The sequence below is a fragment of the Sorghum bicolor genome, chromosome 6 (genome assembly GCF_000003195.3).
Source record: "Sorghum bicolor cultivar BTx623 chromosome 6, Sorghum_bicolor_NCBIv3, whole genome shotgun sequence".
Classification (NCBI taxonomy): domain Eukaryota; kingdom Viridiplantae; phylum Streptophyta; class Magnoliopsida; order Poales; family Poaceae; genus Sorghum; species Sorghum bicolor.
In genome coordinates, this window is record NC_012875.2 from 40,072,192 (window position 1) to 40,095,738 (window position 23,547).

Here is a 23,547-nt window from a genome sequence, read left to right on the forward strand (position 1 = left end):
CTCAAAAGAGTGGCTTAATGTATTTTGGACCCTGAAAATTTTGACATTTTGAATGGAACTAAACACGCCCATAAAAAATTTGATATTTTGCATTTCTCATTCCAGAGTGCTTGATATTTTGTATTTTGCACTTCATAAGAAACTAAACACACCCATAATAAAAAAATGTTGAATAATGACCTAAAAGGTCCACCCTCAAGAAGCCGATATTAGAGCAACCAGAATGTGTGCAAAAGGCAGTCATAGGACTTAAAATATTTAAATATTATGAAACTAGTCCATAGCAAAAGTTACCTATAAGACTATGGACTACCTATAAGGAATAAAAAAACGTTAGTGGAGAGAAGAGGAACTGATGGTTGGGTGGTTGTGCTTCTGAATGAATTTTTTGTGTTCGTGCACTAATTCTTTATCCATTTAGACTACTCATATGGACTATCATATTGTGGCAACAACAATAACTAAGTCTACTGACACAAAAGCTGCCCTTATGGATCAACCAGTCCAAACACATTGTGGTTGCTCTTAGCACATCCCAATAGACTATGCATGCATCTTTTATTACAAAATTTACAAACTAAACCAAAAAATCAAACCCCAGTACACTCTATCTTTTCCACTTTCCAAAACCACCACCCTCTCTCTCCACTAATGGAGAGGCTATATCTCTCCAAATTTAATATAGGGCAGTTTTATTGCGATTTTCACATATAAGGGAAATTTATGATAAACAATTGTTCAATATACGGTAGCTTTATCATGATTTTTTCACACAAGCAAAATTATAATAAACTATTTTAGCGCATGTTTAAGTTCTCCATGAAATACAAAAGGCCAACTACTTTGAAATGATAAAATGCAAAATACCAAAATTTTCAAAATTATGTTTAATTTCATCCGGAATACAAAATTTATTACCCTCGTTATGGCCTCTTGAGACTCTTTTGGACTTTTTTTAAAGCCTCTTGAGGCCAAAATCTAAAATGAATAGTCACCTTTTTGCCAAAAATTTTATAGAGAACAAAACGATGGACCAAAACCTAGAATTTTTTGGAATAAAAGGGAACTAAATACTCCCTTAATATAGAGAACAAAACTATATTAATGAATCAAATATGTGAGCGTTGGGTTTGACTTGGGCGGAAAATTGAGAGTAATCAGTTGGAATGCTAAAATAAATCAACCTATTAATAATGATTTACATATTATAGCATCACCTCCAACAGTCTGAAAGAATGTTGACTCCCTACTGTCTTATTTAGAAAAGGATCGACTCCACCCAGAAGGCTCGAACCCTGTCATGTGTCATGTTCCGGCGAGGAGCATACTTACGCCGACCATGAGATCATATCAACAGTATCAGAGCAGGCAATGACATCCATGTTTTGCCTTTGCTCTGATGCAGCAGCTCAGGTTCTGGGCCCCAGCTATTTATTATGATCTCGCAAAGCACCAGGTCCCTTGTAAGCCCTAAACTCATCCTGATCATGACGTGTCTTTAAGAACTGCAGCCATCTTCATCCTCCATGTCTGTAGGGTATAGTGTGTCGAAAACCACCAGTGTAAAGAGATTTGTTATTTCTGCATGTGAACCATTAGACAGGTTATGGTAATTGATCATCCCATCGCGTTTTGGTTCATAGCCACGCTCCTTCTTGCCATATTGAACACTCTCGATAGATTTGAGAACCTTCAGGTAGACTTGTAGTGGTATAAACACCTACAAAAAGGATAAAACTGATTATTTAACAGGAAATAAACACAACAGGTAGTAGCATAAACCAGCACCAGCCAGTTGCAGCAACACTAACAGCATTTTATTCTTTTTCTACTTAGAATAAACAAGCATTAGCAGAATGGAAGCCAAAACTCATTTCTCATTTTTATCTATAGGAGAGCCGTGCATCATTATATTTGTATATTAAGAAGAAAAAGAGCCCAAGATGACAGGTATTAATCCACACACAAACCCATATGCCCATCAGGGTGATTCTAATTCCATGAGGACTCGCCAGAATCTCATGTTTGCTATTTTCAACAATGTGAACTAAAATGATCTCTCCCACTCCCATGACTTGTAAGCATCAGCATCAGGACACTAGCTACTTCACTACGAGCTTAATTCTTTGCTTACTTTACTGATAAAATGAAAGCCAAAAGCATTATCATAACTATCAATGCTATTTTCAACAGTGTGAACTAATTTGGTATCTGACCCATTCTCATGACTTTACTAGGATCAGGACTAGGGATGAAAACGGATCAGATACGAACGGATATCACCGATACCACATTTGTTTTCATATTTTTGGTCGAATTCGGATAATAACAATCATGTCGGATAAGATATGATTGGATGTCGACATCATAAATATACAATTTAAGTATTCGGATACGGATACGATATCGGATATTAAATATTCGAACTCAAATACGGATAGATCTAAACCCCTCTAAACGAATTCGGTCTCGAATACGGTCGGAAAATATCCGTACCATTTTCATCCCTAATCAGGACAGTTAACAGCACCAATGATACTAAAGCTTAATTCTACTTGCTTATCTTATAATAAGATAATACTAACTGAATAAATTAATTTCAGCAATGTGAATTACTTTCAGGTACCTTTCTCACAGGATATAGAGGTCAGAAGATTGCACACACTAAACATTGGAGAAAATATCGAACCTAAAAATAGAAGAGATAAGTTGGTAGTGCTTACAAGATCTGACGATGGTGCTTGAGGGATTTTCGCCATAGCATTTCCGACATGATACTCATCAGTCATTTCAGTTAATGCCCGCTTCATCAATGCAGCAAAGCTTTGTACTTCACCTGCCAAATGCTTATCAGTCCAGACTTTGGGTTCTAAGAGCTCCCGAAATCCAGTATCATGTTGCCGGTTGATTGATTTTCCAATATCCACTGCCAAAGACATATCACCTCCCAGGTAGAAGGCTAGTGCAAAAGTAGCCACTACCAAAGGATCACATGGTTTGCGTGCCAATGCTTCATGAAAGGCTAAAAGGCTTATCCTGTAGCAGTAACAAGCAAGTTGAATATGTTGGGGAATAACAAAACTACCTCAATTACTTCATTTTCAATAATGTAAAAGAGTCCACATCAGCTAGAAATAGAAGAACGTAAAAAATTTCCTTGTCTGCCACTAACAGGTTGGATAATTCAACTCACCATAGACTATTATGACATGGCCTATTAGGTGCAAGAAAATTATCCAGCTTAGAAAATAAGACCTGCACAAAGAGATCGAATGAAACATAGTAACTTAATGGGAAAACCTACCAACTAAATAAACAAAATTAATCAGCAACAAATGCTCCATTAAAAACCGAAGCATAGCAACAAAACAAAGGAAATGCAATTGTAAACTGTTGCTCTAGCCATATCAGACACAAAGAACAACTCACCCTGAAACCATCAAAACTTGCAACAAGCAAGTCCTAATGTTCATTCAAATTTAAAATGACATTGATTGCAAACTTCGATTAGCTATAATTTTAGGAGCTAAGAGACTGATGAACATTAAAAATGATAATAAATCACAGATTCATAGTGAACATGACAAAATGTTCTGCTCTGGAAAGCGGGGCAGAGCACAAAAGGAGAATAAACTTAAATTTCTATTTCATCTTTACAGCATATCAATTGAAGATTTTAAGTTCCTTTCAATCTACATAACAGCAGTAAACTGTACCAACATAAAACTTACAAGTAGCATATTAGTTCCTTTATCCTTCCTCTTAAAACGAGTCGAAGAAAAATATGCTGCCTGTACAGTAAGATCAAATCATTTAGTCAGCACAATAACAAAAACTCTACAAACATTTGATTTTCAAGATATGTTTGTTTTCCTAGCCATGAGTTTACCTGAAAGGGCAACAAATGTTCAAGGAGGCCAAACCTCCACAGCAACCTTAAAGAAGCTTCAGCTGAACCATAAGCAAGCATATAGTTCATCTCCAGGAGTATCCTTCCCTGTAAAATTGCATGAAAATAAAATAAATCAAAGAGGCAAACATATAAGCTACTTCATTGTGGTTCTTTAGAGAAGCCAAAATCATTGATATAATGAAACTATGTTGTCCATGTCAGAATCAGACCTTGTCAAGTCTTGCCACTGAGTAAGCAAGCGTTCTCACATAATAAGCTGTTTCTTTGGGGAAGCTAAACCCTAAACGAGCTGCAATTCTGATTGCACGTAGAATACGGGCTGTTAATTACATGATCGCATTAATGACAATGATCACACACAAAAAGTAGAACTATAATGAAAGAAATGGTTGAACTTTGGATACTGACCACAGTCCTCCTGGAACGAAGTGCCAGCAGGAATTACAGTCCGAACCTGTTAAAGGGAGAAAACTGCAAAATGAGTGCAGAAAAAGATTGTCGAACAGGGCAACTATGAAACAAACAAGTAACACAGACCTTAGCTTTCTTAATATCTTCAATGCCTCCCAAGTAATCATAGATCTTTTCTGAATATGGGTTGAACATTAACCTGCATATTTCCAAGAAAAAAATAGCACAAGCTGCAATATTGTATGCTTCACATTTGATGAAAGTACAGAAGTACTAACCCATTAATTGTGAAGTCCCTCCCTTGGCAGTTCTTCCAGCGAACAAAATCATTCTTGCTACAATTTTGGCTCTTTGAATTGTAAATTTGGCTACCACTTGACCCCCTTGCACTAGTATAAAAACTTGACACCTGCAAATAAGGACTTTAGATATATCTTGCTAGTTGCCCACTCCAATGCAAAAGGAAATTTTGATTCAACAAATGCCAACAATGAAGTGTGCAGTTTAGCAAGATGTAGCTGATGACAATAGGTCTGTGTTCTGCAGAGGGTGCTAAAATTTACAATCAATAAAAGTTGCACGAACCTCAACGATGGAATTGTTCTCATGTACATGGCATATGGGGAAACGCCTTCCTACTATAACAGCTGATCCAGAGAAAGTGTCTTTAACCTGCAGAATTTAAAATAGTAACAATAATTTTAATTGGCACAAACACATTGTATAAGAAATATCTTCTCTGGCATCTCAACCAACAATCCTGAACATGGAAACTTCACAAACAGAATGAATCAATCACCATCTACGCTGAACTGTGCAAAAGGTATTTCTTTTACCCAAAATATTGACACGGTAATAAACAAAGAAGCATTGCACAAGTAGGGAAAATTTAAACAAGCATACACACTTGATAACTTTATTTGGCACTGGTAGATATGCCATATACTGATAGTAATGTCTCTTCTACATAGTGCCACATCCAATCATCTCTTTTCATATAGGATCGCATCCATATCAAACATATGTTTTCCAAGACTAAAATCATTTATGTCAGTTTGTGGACTCCCAAAATGCCATCACATAGATGCTAGAGAATGCAAAATTGATGGTTCACCAATATCTCACACCTATGTAAGGTATTCAGGATTGTCTGATATGAATTATTGTGACCACAAAAAAAAGGGACCATAAGAATATACTGAAATCTACAAAGAACAAAAGTGTAAGTGTAAGTAAACCAAGATCATTGTTTCCAAGCAAGACATCCTCACATCTAGACACCATCACTTTGACACCATTGAAATGACTAGGTACTGTTAAGTATGTACCATTTAAAAAACTTAAATATAAAGCTACCAAGTAGTTTCACTGTGTTTGGGACAAACAGGCTTTAGGTTATCATTAGCAGCACATCAACAGTGAAGTTCAGAGCAAAAACATAACCAAACTTTAATGTACAGTGTCAATAACATGTACATACAATATACATAATCAAAGTTTATCTTCATTTAAAAAGTGAAACTTTGCACTCAATACACTGAAAGTAACTCTGTCAGTTATAACCAGCAAATCAATCACAAATCTGCAGCATATGTGTCATATTTCTTTTGCAACAAAGTGGTACCTGCTATCTGCAAAATTATAACAGCAACTTAAAATATCTACGCATTACAGTGAAACAATAGCTCCAACACATGATGCCTCAAAACTTGAGTAGACTTTCATTCCAGTAAGACCACTACATCATGATAACATCCTTGTTAATTTGAGTTATAACCTGCCTAAGATCAGCTGTTGTTATTATGTCGAAATCTTTTGGCGTCTTCTTCATTATAAGATCACGAACACAACCACCAACAAGGTACACATCATATCCTGCACAAAAAGGTGAAACATATCAACAAAACCAGTAATGCAATGAACGAGCAACAGCAAAGGATACTCAAGCACCTAACTAGAAGATGAGAGAGAGGGAAATACAATGGAATTGAAATATCATACATATTTGATTAGCTGTATTAATCGACTAATAGCACCAGATAGGATACAAATATGGTTTTGCATTTCTATCCAATTAGTCATTTCTCCTGTAATCACATTTATATCTTTCACAAAATAAAGTAGACCATACATGTTTCACTCTGAAATGTGATTTTATCCAAACTACTACAATTTGCTTGCAGAAGCAATAGATACATCTGCTGCAGTATAGATAATAGATTTTTTTTTCTATTCTAGTTAAGTAAAATGCAACTATTATCTGTTGCCCTACTAAGACCTTTTCAGCATCCCTGATATCGTTCATGCGCACAGTCCTATCCCTAGTAGCAAAGGCGGAAGACGTGCATCAAATCAAAGAATCAGGAACAACTCTATATGTTGCTCGTGAGCCACCAAGTACCAGTCTCACAACAGTACTGGCGTTAAGGATCGGTCCTTCACTTGTGGATCATTCTCAAGTCGAACTCGCTCTCTTGCCACGCTTTTGACACACGAACTCGGGGCCAAAGCAATTGTTTGTCTTGCATTGCAGCAATCAAACCAAAATCAAGTATTGAAGTTGAAACACTTCTTTTATTGGTAGCCTAGCTCCCAAAGCTGTTCCAGTCCCTGCCCATCCCTTTGTGGCAGAGCGAGCGCCTTGACTAAGATAGATTGACTCTTTCATTATTGCAGCCTATTCTAGTTCCAATTGTGTTTGAGGAAAACCCCCTTAGGCATCAATGGAACTGTGATATAGGAGTTCAAAAACCTCATTTTGTTTGAGAGATAGTAAAATTTCTTCTTTCAATTGGAATTGAAATATCACACACATCTGATTAGCCATATTGATCGACTACTAACACCCAACAGGATACAAATATGGTTTTGCATTTCCCTATCCGGTTAGCCATTTCTCCTGTAATCACATTTACATCTTTCACAAAATAAAGTATGCATACATGTTTCACGAAATGTGATTTTATCCAAACTACTCAAATTTGCTTGCAGAACCAATAGATACATTCTGTTGCAGTATAGTCTATAGATAATAGATTGTTTGTTTTCTAGTCTAGTTAAGTAAAATGCAACTGGTATCTTTGATTCTAAATATTTGGGGCTATGAGTTGAGTGTTCAATTCAGTCAGCATTTGTTCCGACATTTGAACCATAACTAGTATAATTGAGTTTACTTATAAACGGATGAGCCCTCACCCAAAGGGCTGAAGCCACTAGTTCAATCGCAGGATCTCGGACTGAAATCCAACTCCAACAATGACGTTTCAGGATCAGGCACAAGCACAACAACAAACCAAAACGCTAGCAGTGTCATCGGGGTGGGGGACGCACCTCTGCTGCGGAGGCGGTGTAGTACGTTCCAGGCCTCTGCGGGGATCATGGACTCCTTGATCCCGAACCGCTTGGCACTGACCTTCTTCCACTCCGGCCCGTCCAACCCCTCCGCTCCCGGCGCACCTGCAGAGAATGCCCAGCGCCCACCAGATAAAGAAGAGCAAACCCTTGGGGGGTAGCATTTGGCCGTCACCACTGGACCGACAACGAGAACGGCGGAGGGGAGACTTACCGGCGGATGCGGGGGCGGTAGATGGGGTGGAGGAGTCGGAGGGCGAGGGCGAGGGCGAGGAAGGGGGCTGGGACGGGGACGGTGCGCGGCGGCGGCGCCGTGGGGAGGCGAGCGCCGCGAGTGGGGATGGAGCCAGGCGGCCGGGCCGCGTGAGCGAGCCGAGCCACCGCAGCTCCGGCGAGCGCAGGGCCATCGCGACCGGGACGGCGCGAGCGGGGTGGAGGCACGCAGCTCGCACGCGACGCGAGCGGCGGAGGGTGGTGGATAGGAAGAGCTGGCTGCTGACGGCGGCGAATATGCCAAATCCTCCTCCGCTACTTCTTTCCATTCTTGCTTCTATCGGCGGGCTGCTTTGTGGCCCATGGGCCGTAGCGTCCTCTCATTCGTACCATCAACCTACCCATATATGGGTTGTAGTTTTTTTTTTTTTCCTTTGGTCTCTCTTTAATTTTTGATTGATGATATGGGTGATGGGCAGTACCTCATCCATTTCAAATTATAAGATATTTTGATTATTCTATATTCATAACTTCCGTGTGTATGACGATGTCCTCGTGTTAAGCGGTTCTGTTTTGGAAGTTTGCTATGCTGAAGTGTAAAATCTAGTTGATATAATAAGAAAAAATGCTTACTTTGCACTACTACATAAAAAAGAATAGATAATTATTTTTGAGTAAAATGCTCAAATCAATGCCAAACAGAGTCTTTAGGTCAAATGTTGCTCTCATTCTTAAAAATTGAGGTGCCACTGAATTCACATGTCCATTATATTTGCAAGCAGCACACCTGCAGCATTTTGATCGCTAATGTATGATAGAAGATACTTCTTGGATCTAGATTACAAAATGTTTATCAAATCAATGCAATCATGTGTTCAATGTATAACTCATCCATACTTGTTGGACTTTCAGATAAGGGAACAATGAAAAACTAAAACCTCCTTTTGCTCCACTAGGAGAAATATTTTTTTCACCCATCAAATATATTTGTGAGATCAACGACAAGAGGGTCGTCTTAAGTCCAAACATAGCAGTGTGATTTTTCTTCTCTATATACTATTAAAAAGCGGCAAATGTCCAAATCTACCCGGCAGGACCAAAATCTCCACTGTATGGTACGCCACTACAATCTCTTCCTCACCCTGCCGTTATGTCACTTCCAGAATAATTATTTTCTCGCACCTTGCAACACGCCACTCCCCGCCTCCCCGACAATTGTTTAGCCTCCCTCTTGTGCCCGCGAAAACAAATTCGCGGCCCCAGCGCTGATGCTGCCCTTGCATCATAAACTCGGACACGTGTTGCCGCATACGCTCCGCCATCTCCACAAACTACCTGAGGAAAAAAGTCTTTGCCCCACCGTTGGATGCTACGTCACCGCCACCGTCAATGCAGATGCGCCATCAGAGACCCCGCCGCCTCGACACCGCTCGACGCTCCGTTGCCTCCACAAACTGCCTCGTTGACGCCACCAGACCACCCCTGCCTCGTCAACCCATATACTGTCGCCACAGGCCAGCTACGGGCAGGCGACGAGCGCGCAACTGGTATGCCACCCCTTCTCTTCGGATCTCATCTTACGTCGAGCTCACCGTTGTGGCACCTCTTATGTAGATTACCTGTGCTGCTAGCTTAACTTGACTCAGCTTGGAGCCTCCCTCTACTAACCACAAAGTACTCGGTGGGTTTGTTGTATATTATTTTGTGAACTTGAGAGTTTCATATAACAATAAAATTTGGTGTAGTTGGGTGCTTCAAACATTTTTTTTGTGATGTTTAGAGATTGAAGAACCGAAGAGACTTCTTCCAGTTCAGATCTTCTATTCAAAAACAAGAAAAAGGTATTTATGTTATTATGACAAATATGTCACCACTAAAAAGATGTTTATTCCACTGCTCACTACCTGGCAATGGATTTAGACTTTCAGATATTTAATTCAGTCTTTCAGACATCATTCAGTCTCTTTGATTAAAGGAGCTAATGCCTTTCATATTTAGAAATGAGCTCGGACAACAAGGCATCAGCTGGAGGGCGCTGAACAAGGACAAACTGATGCCTGGTATAGTTTTAATTTCAATTTGGGTGCTGTCATGTTCTCCTATCAATGCATGCTTGCTCTTTCTTTGGCAGTTATCTAAGAGTTTGTTTGGTTTTTCTTGCTAAATTTTAGCCAACTGAAACTATTTTAGCTACTCTTGGCTAACTAGTGGAACTAAAGTACTTTAACTCTTTTTTTAGTCAGTGTATTTGGAAGTTTAGCTACTAAAGTGACTAAAATTTAGTTGGTTACAATTTAGTAGGGAGAACTAAACAGGCCCTAAGTCTCTATTCAGGAGCTGGAAGAAAAGGCTCAAGGTCACAAGCTAGTATCCTTTAAAATCTGTTTGCCCAATTATTTTGTTACTAATCTAATATAAGATATCACACGGCCCACCTCTTGAATTTTTACTATAATCTTGTCTAGAAGACTCCATCCCATGTGCAATAAATCAATATTTTGTTAAGTTCGTAAACTTATGCGTACTGATATGATGATATTATTTTTAAGACGTACATTGTTCATAGTTTGATCTAAGATAAATATATTTTGATTCTTATATGCTTGATTTATTTACAATAAACATACTTCATTGTTCAAACAGTATATATGCACTACTGGATACTGTGAGTTATGTCAAACAGCACATGGGCCTTGTTTAGTTGGTGAAAAATTTTGGTTTTGGCTACTGTAACACTTTCGTTTGTATTTGACAAATATTATCTAATCATGGATTAACTAGGCTCAAAAGATTTGTCTCGTAAATTATAGATAAACTATGCAATTAGTTTTTATTTTCATCTATATTTAGTGCTCCATACATGTGCTTAAAGATTTGATGTGATAAGGAATCTCGAATTTTTTTTAGGAACTAAACAAGGCCCATGGTTGATGTGCCCTCCGAAAATCACTCGTTTGTCTCCGAAGAGCAATATATTATAATATAATCTACGTACTTCAGGATGTAGAGGTGGCATGATTTGTTAACAGGCCCAATAATCCCGCTTGCTCCATTCGTATCTGGGCCAGGCCTCCAAGCTCCAAGCCCAGCTGGCTACTCCTCATCAATCAAATCAAAAGTCAAAAAAAGAGGGACAAGGGCTTCGTCATTAGCTGCACCTGCACATACAACCTTTTGGAAGAGCAGAATACTATACTACTAAAAACAAACAATAAACGCCGTGTAGCATCTTTTTCCGAGACATGCATGCATGCCCATGCATGCAAAGCTGGTGATCATGGTTATATGGGGCACATGTGGGTCCCGTACGTACGTACTCATCCCGTTCCATGTACACACATAGTACACATTTTTAAAAGAGATGAGAGATATATACTTAATAACATAGCCCTAAATTACAAGACGTTTCAAGAATCTTAAAGAGTCAAAATATTTTAAATTTAACTTAAATTATCGAAAAAATTATAATAATTTGTAACATCAAATAAATATATTATAAAAATATAATTAATAAAGAATTTAGTGATACTTAGTTAATATTATAAATATTATTATTTTATTATATGAATTTAGTTAGACTGAAAGTATTTTGAGAGCCTGTTTGGTACAGCTTACAACAGCTTCATGAGCTGTTGTGAGCTGTTTTTTTTGCCAAACACTTATTTCCAAAACAGCTTCATGGGTGAAGCTGTTTTTCCCCTCCTCTCACAAATACATAAGTTGGATGAAGCTGGAAAAAAGTAGCTTATTGCAGCTTCTCCCTCATTTCTCTCTCTCAACTATGTATGAAGTAGTTGGTGAAGCTATTTTGCCAAACACTTTTTCCAAAACAGCTTAGCTTCATCTAGAAAGTCACTCATGAAGCTATTTTCTAAAAAAACAGCTTTACTAGTGAAGTTGAGCTGTGCCAAACAAGCCCTGACTTGTCAAGATTTTTGGATTGTATAATAATTTGGGATCGAGCAAGTACTAGCTAGCTGCAGGCTGGCCGGGGCAACACTGCAAATGTATATATAGTACTCATGCATGGGCCATGCACGCAAGCATCTTTTGGCCTAGCTAGCTCCGCTTTTGTGTACTACACGACCACACGACGCACGGTCAGTGAGAGTGATGCATCGTCTCTTATGAAAATGAGACGCACTTTGCGCCATTTTTTTTCCATGCATGCAGTGATGACCTATGATGACGATGCGTCAAGGCTTAGTGGGGGAATTCTGGTGTGTGTGATGTCCCTCGCTATATATGTGTGCCTCTTAGCTTCTTTTTCCTGCGCGCTCACCATTTGCATATTTGCAGTGCATGCCTGCGTGCATGTGTCTACTACTATACCATACCGTATATATATACGCATGCAGCATAGCATGCATGCATGCAGTGCCTGTGTCTGTCTATTGGATGGATGGATCATGGATCAGAATCACCAGCCAATATATATATATCGATCTGCAAAAATATAATGTCAGGGCAAGTATAGTAGAACGCGTAGGGTTTCTTTTATGCATGTCTGTCGTCTCTGCCTGAAACGTGTCCGCCAGCTTTACACCTTAACATGATTGAACGTTAGTTTAGGGTTCTTTTGTAGTAATTGCATATTGTAGCATCCACATCAGAAGGCACTACATACTGGTACGGTTTTATTCCTTGTCCAGTGTGCACGCGCGCTCATCTCTCTCTCTCTCTCTCTCTCTCTCTCTCTCTCTCTCTCTCTCTCTCTCTCTCTCTCTCTCTCTCTCTCTCTCTCTCTCTTTTCCCAGCTCTATTTGTTTACCAATTAATTTGCGAGATCGGTTTCTTTTCGGTACGACGTCTGACAGGACTTTCATAGTTTCATGTGTGTGTTCGTTCTTGAATCTTAAGCATGCATGCATGTCACACTCTGTCTCACTCTCCTTCAGTCGTTTGCACCAATGGAGGAGGATCGATAGTTATGACCACAAGGGGGGCCATGCGCCCATGCGTAGATGCCCTCCAGGCCGCCCCACTAATTAACTTTGCAGATTACTTCGAAGTTACAGAGCATGACCATGAAGAGTAGGTTTCGCTAACCTGTTTTCTGGATTTATTAGTTCAAGTTAGTGTTGAATTATATATACCCAGAGTTTCTAATTAGTAATAGTCAAACTTTTTTATCACTTTGACCATCGATTTTATAGAAAATCAGATAGTTTAACATCATGAAACTTATGGTTTTAAATTCACCATGAGAAATACTTTCATAACATGCATGAATTTATAGCAATTAATGGTCAAAGATATAAATATTTGACCTAGAAGAAAACTAGAATGGCAACTGATTTGAAAAGAAGGGAGTATATCACACTATATAATAATTTGTATCCTAAAATAACCTCCTTTCCAAACACATATATGCAATTAATTTATGGTAAGTCCAAGCTCTCCAACAAAAGTACTTATGAATACTGAAGATGTTTTTATAGTAACAGAAAGCTAATGACACTATGCACAAACTCAAAGCAGTTCTTCCAAAGTTCATGTCAATATCATACAGTGTTCTTGCCCATCTCCATTATTTCATTTAAAACTCTCTCCAAAGATGCCATGTCATGTGAAGAGAGGCTAGCTGGTACAACATCTATAATGCATTGTACGATCGATGGTGTTGTTTCTTAGAATTTCAAAGTCAATTAATTGGTACATGAGTTATGTATACAACCATGGACCCAAAACATGCTTAATTGTGGTGTTTTGATTTTAATTTGTGGCCAAAGCTCCAAAATGTTTCTCTCCATGAAGGTACTTTATTTTGGCGCCAACTTCCATATACATGCAGTAATTTTCATCAGTAGTCCAGCAGTACCGCCAAGAAAAGAGACCCCATATAACTCGACCAAAGACACTAGCTGGCAAGAATTGCAGGATGACGACATGACGAAGTGCATACCTTAGCCTTAACATGTGCGTGCGACAGCGATCGGTGATATAATAATATCAAAACGGCACTGAGGGCAAGAATAGAGTACAGTACAGTATATATAGTATATATATATATATATATGCAAGAACAAAGGCATAGAAAGCTCTATTATGTCCATACTCATGGCCTTCACTATGCACACAAAAGGCCACACATTCCCATGAAAAGCATACACACGGGCCCGGGCGTTTTTAATCAAACCCTGTTGTTGCTGGCCGTGTCCAGCAGCCTGCAGCCACTTGTTATTAATTACTATTTCATCCCCGGCCCGGCCCAGTGTTTTGCATGCACTAGGTACAGTCAGCAGCACTAGCACAGCGTACGTACGTACGTACGTACCACACAACTCTTGTCATTTGCCAGTAAATATACTTATTTACAGTACTGATGCCAGCAGTAGTGACTAGTGAGTGACACAGAAATATAGACAAGCTATAGCCACGATACATTTGCAAGGCCGGCCGGGGCCGGGAGCACGCAGTGCATGCATGCAGCATTGCATGGCTGCATGAATACCACTGGCCCCGAAATATTCCCTGACGTGTGGACCCTTTCCCTTATTACTCCTCTCTGACTCTCTGCACCCATCTACTACTACTCCTATCCATATGACCATGATGCATGCATGCATTTTTTGTAATAGTATATGGCTGGTGGTAGGGTTTGCTTGTAGCTCAAATAAACCTGCATGCATCACCGGCGGTAATCATCGTGTCTGCCTAGCTCTGCATAATTAATGGCACTTTTAAGCAAAGCCACGGCCCGGCCGGCCTGTACGGCGTGGTCGCTTTGGAATCCGGGGGCCTTTGCAAATATATTCCTCCTGTCCCTCCGGCCGGCCGCCCACCTCACAATGCAAATAGATCGATGTCGATCGAGGCCATATTCATGTATATATATACATATACATATAGATCGGCCGGCCATGAGTGACACTTTTTGTTTCTGTTACCAACCTTATATATATATTATTGCTCCTACTACTATAGTTGTATGCGCACAAACTTCCATGTATGGATGAAACTAAAGCAGCTCAAACTGCCCTCTCAAAGACGTTTGGATCGGAGTACGTACCCGAGTACTAGTACGTATGTAGCTTTTGCTTCATGCATTAGCTAGGATCGTCCACATGATGAGTGCACTCACAAACTAGTATGTCATACACACTATAGCCATGCATGCATGCACATGAGATCCAGGCATGGTAAAAGTGTTTTTTAACGTTACTAGCCGGTTCTCGAGTATATATATATATGCCCTAGCTAGTTTCTTTCTTTTTGCATTTTGGGAATAATTAACTGCACTGTGCCACTGTCTAGTTATCAGGGCCGAAAGATTAGGAAATGATAGTACGTACTACACCACACTAGAAGTACTATTTCTATAAGGGATCTGAAATTTTTTTGGATTTTGCTGTACTTTCTGATAAACATTGTTCAATCATAAAACAACTAGGCTTAAAAGATTCGTCTCGCGATTTATAGATAAACTGTGCAATTATTTAATACTCTATGCATAGCGTCGTCCGTACGTAGGTGAGACAAAGATTCCTAATTGCATGCATGCATCATGCATGGACCAACCTTTACTCCATGTCAGGGTAGTCGTACGTCCATCTGCATGCGGATTAAACATGCATGCATGCATATGGTGGCTGCTGGCTGCTGCGCGCCGGCTGGAATGTTTAGTTGTTCTGTATGGGGTCTTCAGTGAACCCTTGTTAAGATATACTCGGCCACAGGATTAAACTAAGGCGAGTGTCATGTCACGCGTGAAAACCGATCCATCGTGAGCAGAGCTAGCGATCGAGGTGTTTGCTGCGTTATTGCATGGGTACAGCACTAAACTAAACTAACGAAACGGGATTGGAAAGGTAGCTAGCCCTTTCATCAACAGTTTAAACTAATCTTCTTAATTAAAATGGAATGTTTAGTTGCTGTGCATGCATGCATGCATGTGGTTGTGGCGTGGCCGACATGCACACACAGGAGAGGTCCCGTCTTTCAAGTATACTATATCGATCCACGCACGCGGATGATGGGCTGCTTACGTCCGTCCGTCCGTCAAATTAAGCAAACCCTTGTATTAGTCGAGTCTAGCTAGGTCCAAAGTTGTTTGAATGGAATAATCCTAGCTAGTACCCTAGCTTGTACCCGTCTCCTTCAGAGAAGCATCATACATGCATACGTAGTAGGTGTAGCCGTCTCAGCTCTACACTAGTAAAGCCTTGTTCCAAAAACCCAAAACTTTATAAGATTTTTTTGTCACATCGAATCTTATGGCACATGTATGAAGTATTAAATATAGATAAAAAGAATAACTAATTGCACAGTTTACCTGTAAATCACGAGACGAATCTTTTAAGTTTATTTACTCCATAATTAGACAATGTTTGTAAAATAAAAATAAAAATGCTACAGTATCAAAAATCCAAAAAACTTTTTGCATCTAAACAAGGCCTACGTAGTTCAGTACATCTGAGACAATCAACGGTGGAAATTAAATTACGTAGAGTACTACAGTAAATGAAGCATGCAGCCGGGTCGTACGTAGTAGCTGGACGTGCATGCCGATGCGGTCTGGCGCCCAGGGGCTGATCTGCGCCGGGATTCAAGGGTAGTAGCAAAGGGAATGTGTAGTAATAGCGCTCTGTCTGTGTTGTCTCTGCACAAGTGCAGCGCAGGCGGAGGCGCGAGGCCACCCCACCACCAAGCTCTCTCTCTCTCTCTCTCTCTCTCTCTGCCGCAACACTGCACGCACTACTGCAGCATGCATGCATGGGCTTCGGTAGGCCATCCGGGCCCCCCCCCTTCCCTTCACCTGTGTCTGTGTCTTGGTGGTGTTGACCCGGCCCACCACTACATTATTTTTCCAGGGACGGCCCACCGTTACATTTACACACCGTACTCCATCCGTGCCACGTCCGTTTCTCTTCTCTTTGCTAGCTTGAGGCTATTCCGTCGAATCTGTTAATAATGTTTTTTTCTTTCACAATAAATTAATAAATAATATTTTCAGTTATGATTTTTCATACGAATATTTAGTTTCATTTACGAGTACATGTGTCCCTGGGTCTCGGTCCCTATTTGTAGTCATACGTACTACATAATTTCTGACTTCCCCATCCATTCGGTGTCAAGCTTTACAATCCAGCTGTTGTGGCAGCAAACTACTCATCAGTGCAAGAAAACTACTACTCAGGACAACGACAATCCATAATTTTGAATACCGTTCACTGGAAATTTGGTCAAGTGTGCACTTTGGCACGTACACAAACTCTCTAGCTAGTTGCACTCTTTCTGGATGAGAGGGATCGGAGTACATCCTTAGGCCAATTTAAATAGGGTTTTATTAGAGTTTCATGCACATTAAACATGCTGATGTGGCACTATATTAATGAAGAGAGATGATAAGAGTAGAAAGAGTTTCATCCCTATAAAACTCATATGCACTCTTTCCAAGATTCGAATATGCTGGAAATTGAATCATGAAACTTGAAGATGACCTTAGGGGATGAAGGGAGCACGTTTCATCAAGACCAAGAGAATAAGGCCTTGTTTAGTTCCGAAAACTTTTCGGTTTTCGGAACTGTAGCACTTTCGTTTCTATTTGACAAACATTATCCAATTATGAAGTAATTAGACTTAAAAGATTCATCTCGTGATTTACAGTAAAACTGTGTAATTAGTTTTTATTTTTATTTATATTTAATACTCATGCATGTGCCGCAAGATTCGATGTGACGGAGAATCTTGAAAAGATTTCGTTTTTTGGGTGAACTAAACAAGGCCTAATAAGAAAATTAAGTTCGTTAACCCGAACCACATGCATGAGAGAAGCTGGTTTTGGTACTGCCCATGAACGTAACACGTACGACTAGGCTACGCTCGGGATTCCGGTGATAGCTCAATTATGGCCCACAGAAAAGTCGCTCGTGTGTTCCCTTGAATTCATCACAAAGTAGGGATATATGCGCCTCGCTCTGAGTTGTACTATGATTACCCACTGGATCGATGTTACACATACGTGCTGTCCATCCATCGATTGCACGTTGACTATACACCAGGTGCAATAATATTTGTATATGCACGAGTTGACCAAACATTCCTGTACCCCAACCTGTAAGGATATATATAAAACGCTTGGTTACAAAAACTATTTTCATTTTGTGTGTTTGGTTTGAACCAACTGGCTAGAAAAAGAAACATTATTGTTCGCAAAAAAGGGAAACAAACATTATTATCGTATAGAAAAGAATATATATATATATATATATATATATATATATATATATATATATATATATATATATATATATATATATATATATATATATATATATAAAATAGACATATATAGCTATAGCTATAGAACGTTTACTACTGTTTTTTTCAGTTAAATTCCATATATAGTGGGATGTATTTGTAGTGTTAATAATCTATATACATATAGATAGACAAAATAACACGAGTGCAATTTTGTTGGACTATACTAGTCACTTGATATATCAATGCCTTTGTCTTTTTTTTAAAAAAAACAAAGAGAAAGAACGTGCAAGTGCCACCAACTGCAAGGAGCCAAAAGCTTTCTGAGACTTGATGAGATGGAACACGCATTAGGATTTACGACTGGTAGGAGCTCGTAGCTAGCACATGCAAACATGCATATTATTATACGCCAGGACTGGACAGCAGGTAGTAGTAGTATCTACTACGTGCGTACGTACGTACGCGTAGACGGAAGGCTTGGAAGCTACTACTTCTGGTTCTAGTACTAGTAGGCAGCCATATGGCTCGTCATTTCACTGTTTTTGTAGCTGGCCGCTCCTCTTGCCGGTCATCGGTCTGGATTGATTGATTCATTCATGCACGCACGCAGGGACTGCACGAGCTTCCATGCATCATCCGGCCTCAAGATACTCTGCTCTCACAATCTGTCGAGCACCGTATGTATGTTGCAGAGCACGAGATCTGTCGCACGTACGCACGCGCGCACACAAAGGCAGCATTCACACGCTAGCTAGTGTACAACTAGTAGAGTACGGAGTAGGTAGCTAGCGGGTACGGGCGGCAGTAATGTATCATCATTGCACATGTATGTACATTACTATACATCTTGTTAAGAACGACGTATAGGAGTATAAAGTAAACGAAATCAATCACAGCAAAAACGCACGATTTATATGAAAATCCTCTTCAATGTGAAAGGGAAGACCACGGGCACCAGCCGGCAACAATCTTATTATCTCAAGTGTTTTGGGTTACACGTCCATAGTGGCTTACAAGAGAAGTTTCCACGAAACCCTAGCAAAGGCATATATATATACCGTACTGTGGGGGGCTTCGGCCCCTCCCCATGCCCGTGCATGCAGGTGTAACGGGCCTCCGCTTCGCTTCGTCGAAAGCTCGACCAATATATCCTAAATTGAATTTGGAACAACATGTTACAGGAGTACTCGTAGCATGCAATCTAATGCACGTACACTATACACTACTGTCTACAGCTACTGCATTTGAATCATCTACCAGTATATACTAGTATACCGTATGTGCATGGATGCATGAGTGATGAGTGAAGCCCCCCTGCCAAACCCCTGCATTATTGTTGCTTTATTAACGTTGTGGCCAGTCATGTGTGCATGCGGCAGCATCCATTACTCCTGCGCGCGCGCGCTGCATTATTCTTTCTGCAGCAGCCAGTAGCTAGCCGATCGAGCCGCCGTATGAGGTGGAGGCGCAGTACATGGTCGCATGTGTGTCGTCTGCATGCAAGCCTGCAGGATGCAGCTGCAGCGGCTGCGGGTTCATGAATGATAGGGGAGGCAGGGCAGGGCAGGGCAGGGCAGGGCAGGCCAAGCAGCCAGGCCAGGCGCCCAGGCCGGGGGCGCAGCACAAATCAAGGGACAGACACAGCGCCATCATTCTCATATGCCCCCAACTGTTGCATGCTGCTGCTTCCTTCCTGTCCATGTAATTGTGCTGTCCACAGCCACCCCACCCGATAGACGCATGCTTTCTCTAGTACTACTAGTCTACTACTACTACTCCTCCTAGCTGGGCCTTGTTTAGTCGGTAAAGGAAAAAATTTGGTAACATTTTCGTTTGTTTATAGTAATTATTGTTCAACTATGGACTAACTAGGTTTAAAAAATTTACCTCGTCAATTTCGACAAAACTGTGTAATTAGTTTTTATTTTCGTTTATATTTAATACTCCATACATACGTCTAAAGATTTAATGTGATAGGAAATCTTAAAAAAATTTGAGTTTTTGGGTGGAAGTAAAGACGCCCAGGGAGGAGTACATACGACTGGACCTACTTGTGCCATTCATCCCAAAATTAAAACATCAACAACGCGCCATGGACAATGGACATGCATGCATGCACGCACGCACATTCTTCCACACGTATGCTATTTAATGGGCACTTAATTGCTGATAGTCATTGGTCGGAGGGAGGAAAGCCAGTCTACACAATGGTCAATCCTCTCTTTTCCTCAAATATCCTATCCTCCGGACTAGAGTATCGCCACCAGATATCCTATCCAATCTTCTATACTTAAAAAAAAAGTATTTTAGGAGACAAAAGTGCTGCAACAGATTTTCTATCTCATCTGGGTCTCCTAAAATAAGCATACTACTCTCTCCCAACTATAAAAGAGAAAAAACCCTCTTCCCTATCCCTAAAATAATTATAGGACAATAATTGTCAAATACAAACGAAAGTATTATAGTAGTCAAAACTAAAAAAATCATAAACTAAACAAGGCCCGAACTAGGGGATTGGCACTAGTCAGCAAGGGTGCAAAAAAGATAGCATTGCTCCGACGTGGTAGGGAAGTTGGAAGAGGGAGGATCAACGGTTGGCATGGGAGGAAAGAGAGTGCATGTGTACGACATGGTTCGACGGCAGTGACAAAGCTTGAGCTAAGATGGAGGGGGCATGCATCAAATGACACTAGAGATTAGGAAGGAAATTCATAGGTCTTTTCAGGGTGTAATAAGCTCATGAGAACAAGATCAGTGGAGAATCATATATATGGAGCAGGACCGTGGGCATGATCATCCTTGTCAGCACAATGGCAATATAGGCGGTTCACATAACTTGACCGCCTGTGTAAATGAACCATTTACACAGGCGGTTTTATTACAATAACCGCCTGTACTGAGCCTTTTATACAGACGGTTTTCAATTCTGGCCGTATAATTTTACAACACAGGCGCGTTATAATTAAAACCGCCTGTGCAAATGTTTTATCCTCGCCGGCTTAGAACCTCTGTGTACTAGTGTGACATGCTCGACATTATATTATGGGGAAGATGGAGAGAGGAGAGAGCCATCTCTCGACGGTCGTCGGCGTGGGAAGAAAGAGAGAGTCCCATGTTCTGCATGGTAGGAAAGAGGACATCAGCACGAAGAACAGATCATCATAGAGGGCACAACAGGGTGTGGTGCTTTAAAAAAAAACTTGAAATAATCGAGCTATTGCATCGTACTGTTCATGTAACGTGGGTGACAGTGGCAGAGGATAGTTATGGCCAAAACGGGCTTATAGATGCACAAAGTGTACTGCAGTAGTAATCCTGTGCGTCCCTGTGGTGACTTCATGAACTTCAAGATTTGCCGGCTCAGTCCTTCAAAGGTGCTCATAGGGGTAGAGTTTGCGTACGTGTGTTCATAGGAGTGAGTGTGCGTGCGTGTTGAGTGTCTGCGTTGTACTGTGTAATCTCAAAAAAAAATAAATGGCGTTAATTTGCTTGGAATCCCTGTATTCTTGGTGGATATGGCACTGGCGGGCAGATGCATGCATGCCTACTGTTTGCGAAAGAGTTTTTTAGTGGACGGCCAGGGGGGCCATATAACTCATTCATAAATGAGAAAAGTGAGTGAGCCAGGGAGACCCACCGGCTATAATTCCCAGTGATGCGGAGAGGAGCCATTTGGGGAAGCTTGCATGATGATGAGAATGGACGACTATGGAGCATGCATGCAGGAACTATTTCGCTACAGTACCTTGCATTGCATTGCATGCATGCATCATATCCATGCCCCACAGTAGTTCAAAAACCAGCGAGAGCATCCACTCCTCTCTCCTGCTTCCAAAATTTGGTGCTTTGTGTGTGTTTTGCATGGAGTGGAGGGAAGACCTAAGCTGAAAAGGTAGCATGCCATGATTTCTGCGTGGGGGGTGGATAATATAATGCCACATCTTCAACACGCTGGAACCAAAGGATCAACGTAAAACTTGGTCATCCAAAGGAAGCACCTTGGATGGAGAAACAAATTAAACCCCCACTACTAAAAAATGGCATCACCAACGGTCAATTTTAACAAATCAGTTGGTGAAAGTGTCATAGACGATGAGCATTTCTGCAGTCGTGCCCTTTTTATCAAAATTACTGCAAAATTTGCATGCCTCCCTATTCATATACATTCATACACAAACGAACACACTCGATCCATGTGCGAGGCACATGATTACATATTTACACAGGAGCAATTATGTGTTGTTTGTCAGTGATCAGTTGCGAGTTGGAGGACCAGCCGCGCCTGCGATTGAAAAGCAGATGCATGGACGTGTCTCGCAGCTCAAGGGCTACGTAGGCCCTGCAGTTTAGGGATGAAGACGAAAGAGAAGGACAAAAGAAAAGAGTTGGCCAAGGGAAGCAGAAAGGTTATGTGGGCTTATCCTAAATTAAAGTCCCACATTCTTTTGTTTTGACCATTAATGACTAAAAAATTGTATACTTTGATCTATGAGCTAGGTTGATGCTACTACATTCATCATTAGAGACATATATACCTTCATAACGTGTAGATGCCTAACTGACTTATGCCGGCGATGGAATGGAGTGGTGTTAACAAACAAAAGAAGTGTCCATATTAATTCTGAAAGCCTTAAAACTACCACTTTACCCGAGAAAACAAAATAAAATGCCCTATCATGTGTTGCTAAATTGCCCGCCGTTGTCATTACCAAATGGAAAAAAAATGACTGAAAATGATCTTGTATTACTATGTTAACTGTATATAGAAAGCTTCTATGACAATATATATTGCACTCGTTTTTCTTTCATGACAGAAATGTGACGATTTTAAATGAAATTGCAATTTTGACTCATCTCATTAAGACCATAAGCTTGGGTTGAAGTTGGGTATCAAACAAGATAATAGTATAAAGTATGTGGGCTGTATATAGGTCTTGTTTAGTTCCCAAAACATTTTTCAAAAAATTTCAGATTCCCCGTCACATCAAACATTAAATATATATAAAAATAATAATTAAATATACAATTTATCTATAATTTATAAAATAAATCTTTTAAAAATAAGGCCACGAAATGGCTTGTCAGGAAATAAATGTGAGGTTGACCAATGGGCAGGTCATCGCACCGCAGCAGCAGGTCTCTCGATCCGTCTAAAATTCTGTGCAAAAGGTAAGCTACCTACTCCTACCTGAGACATAAACAAGTCGAGGGAGGCAGCAGCCTGCATTGATGCTGATCCTGGGTGTAGCAGCAGCAGCAGCAGCAGCAGCGCCAAAGGCGCGCACGCGGCCTCGCAACGGATCCATCCGATCCGAGGGCATGCAGCAGCACCAAACCAAAAGCTAGCTATCAGTAGTCGTCTCGTCTACGCGCGCGTACACATGACATGCGCATATATGGAGTACTCCGTACGCACGTATTCGATGGAATATCAGTACAGTACAGTACAGTCG

The 23,547-nt window shown here is 40.5% G+C and overlaps 1 protein-coding gene across 1 annotated transcript; it reads right to left on the reverse strand.

Annotated features, from left to right (window-relative positions):
* On the reverse strand, nt 1,085–8,174 carry LOC8072012 (poly(A) polymerase I). The gene is made up of 13 exons (XM_002447676.2): nt 7,890–8,174; nt 7,655–7,780; nt 6,102–6,199; nt 4,910–4,996; nt 4,603–4,733; nt 4,451–4,523; nt 4,322–4,367; nt 4,123–4,232; nt 3,890–3,997; nt 3,732–3,791; nt 3,194–3,255; nt 2,724–3,036; nt 1,085–1,720 (listed from the first exon to the last, which is right to left on the reverse strand). Exons 1-13 carry the CDS (start codon nt 8,080–8,082, stop codon nt 1,499–1,501), a joined length of 1,629 nt encoding a protein of 542 aa, XP_002447721.1. The 5' UTR covers nt 8,083–8,174; the 3' UTR covers nt 1,085–1,498.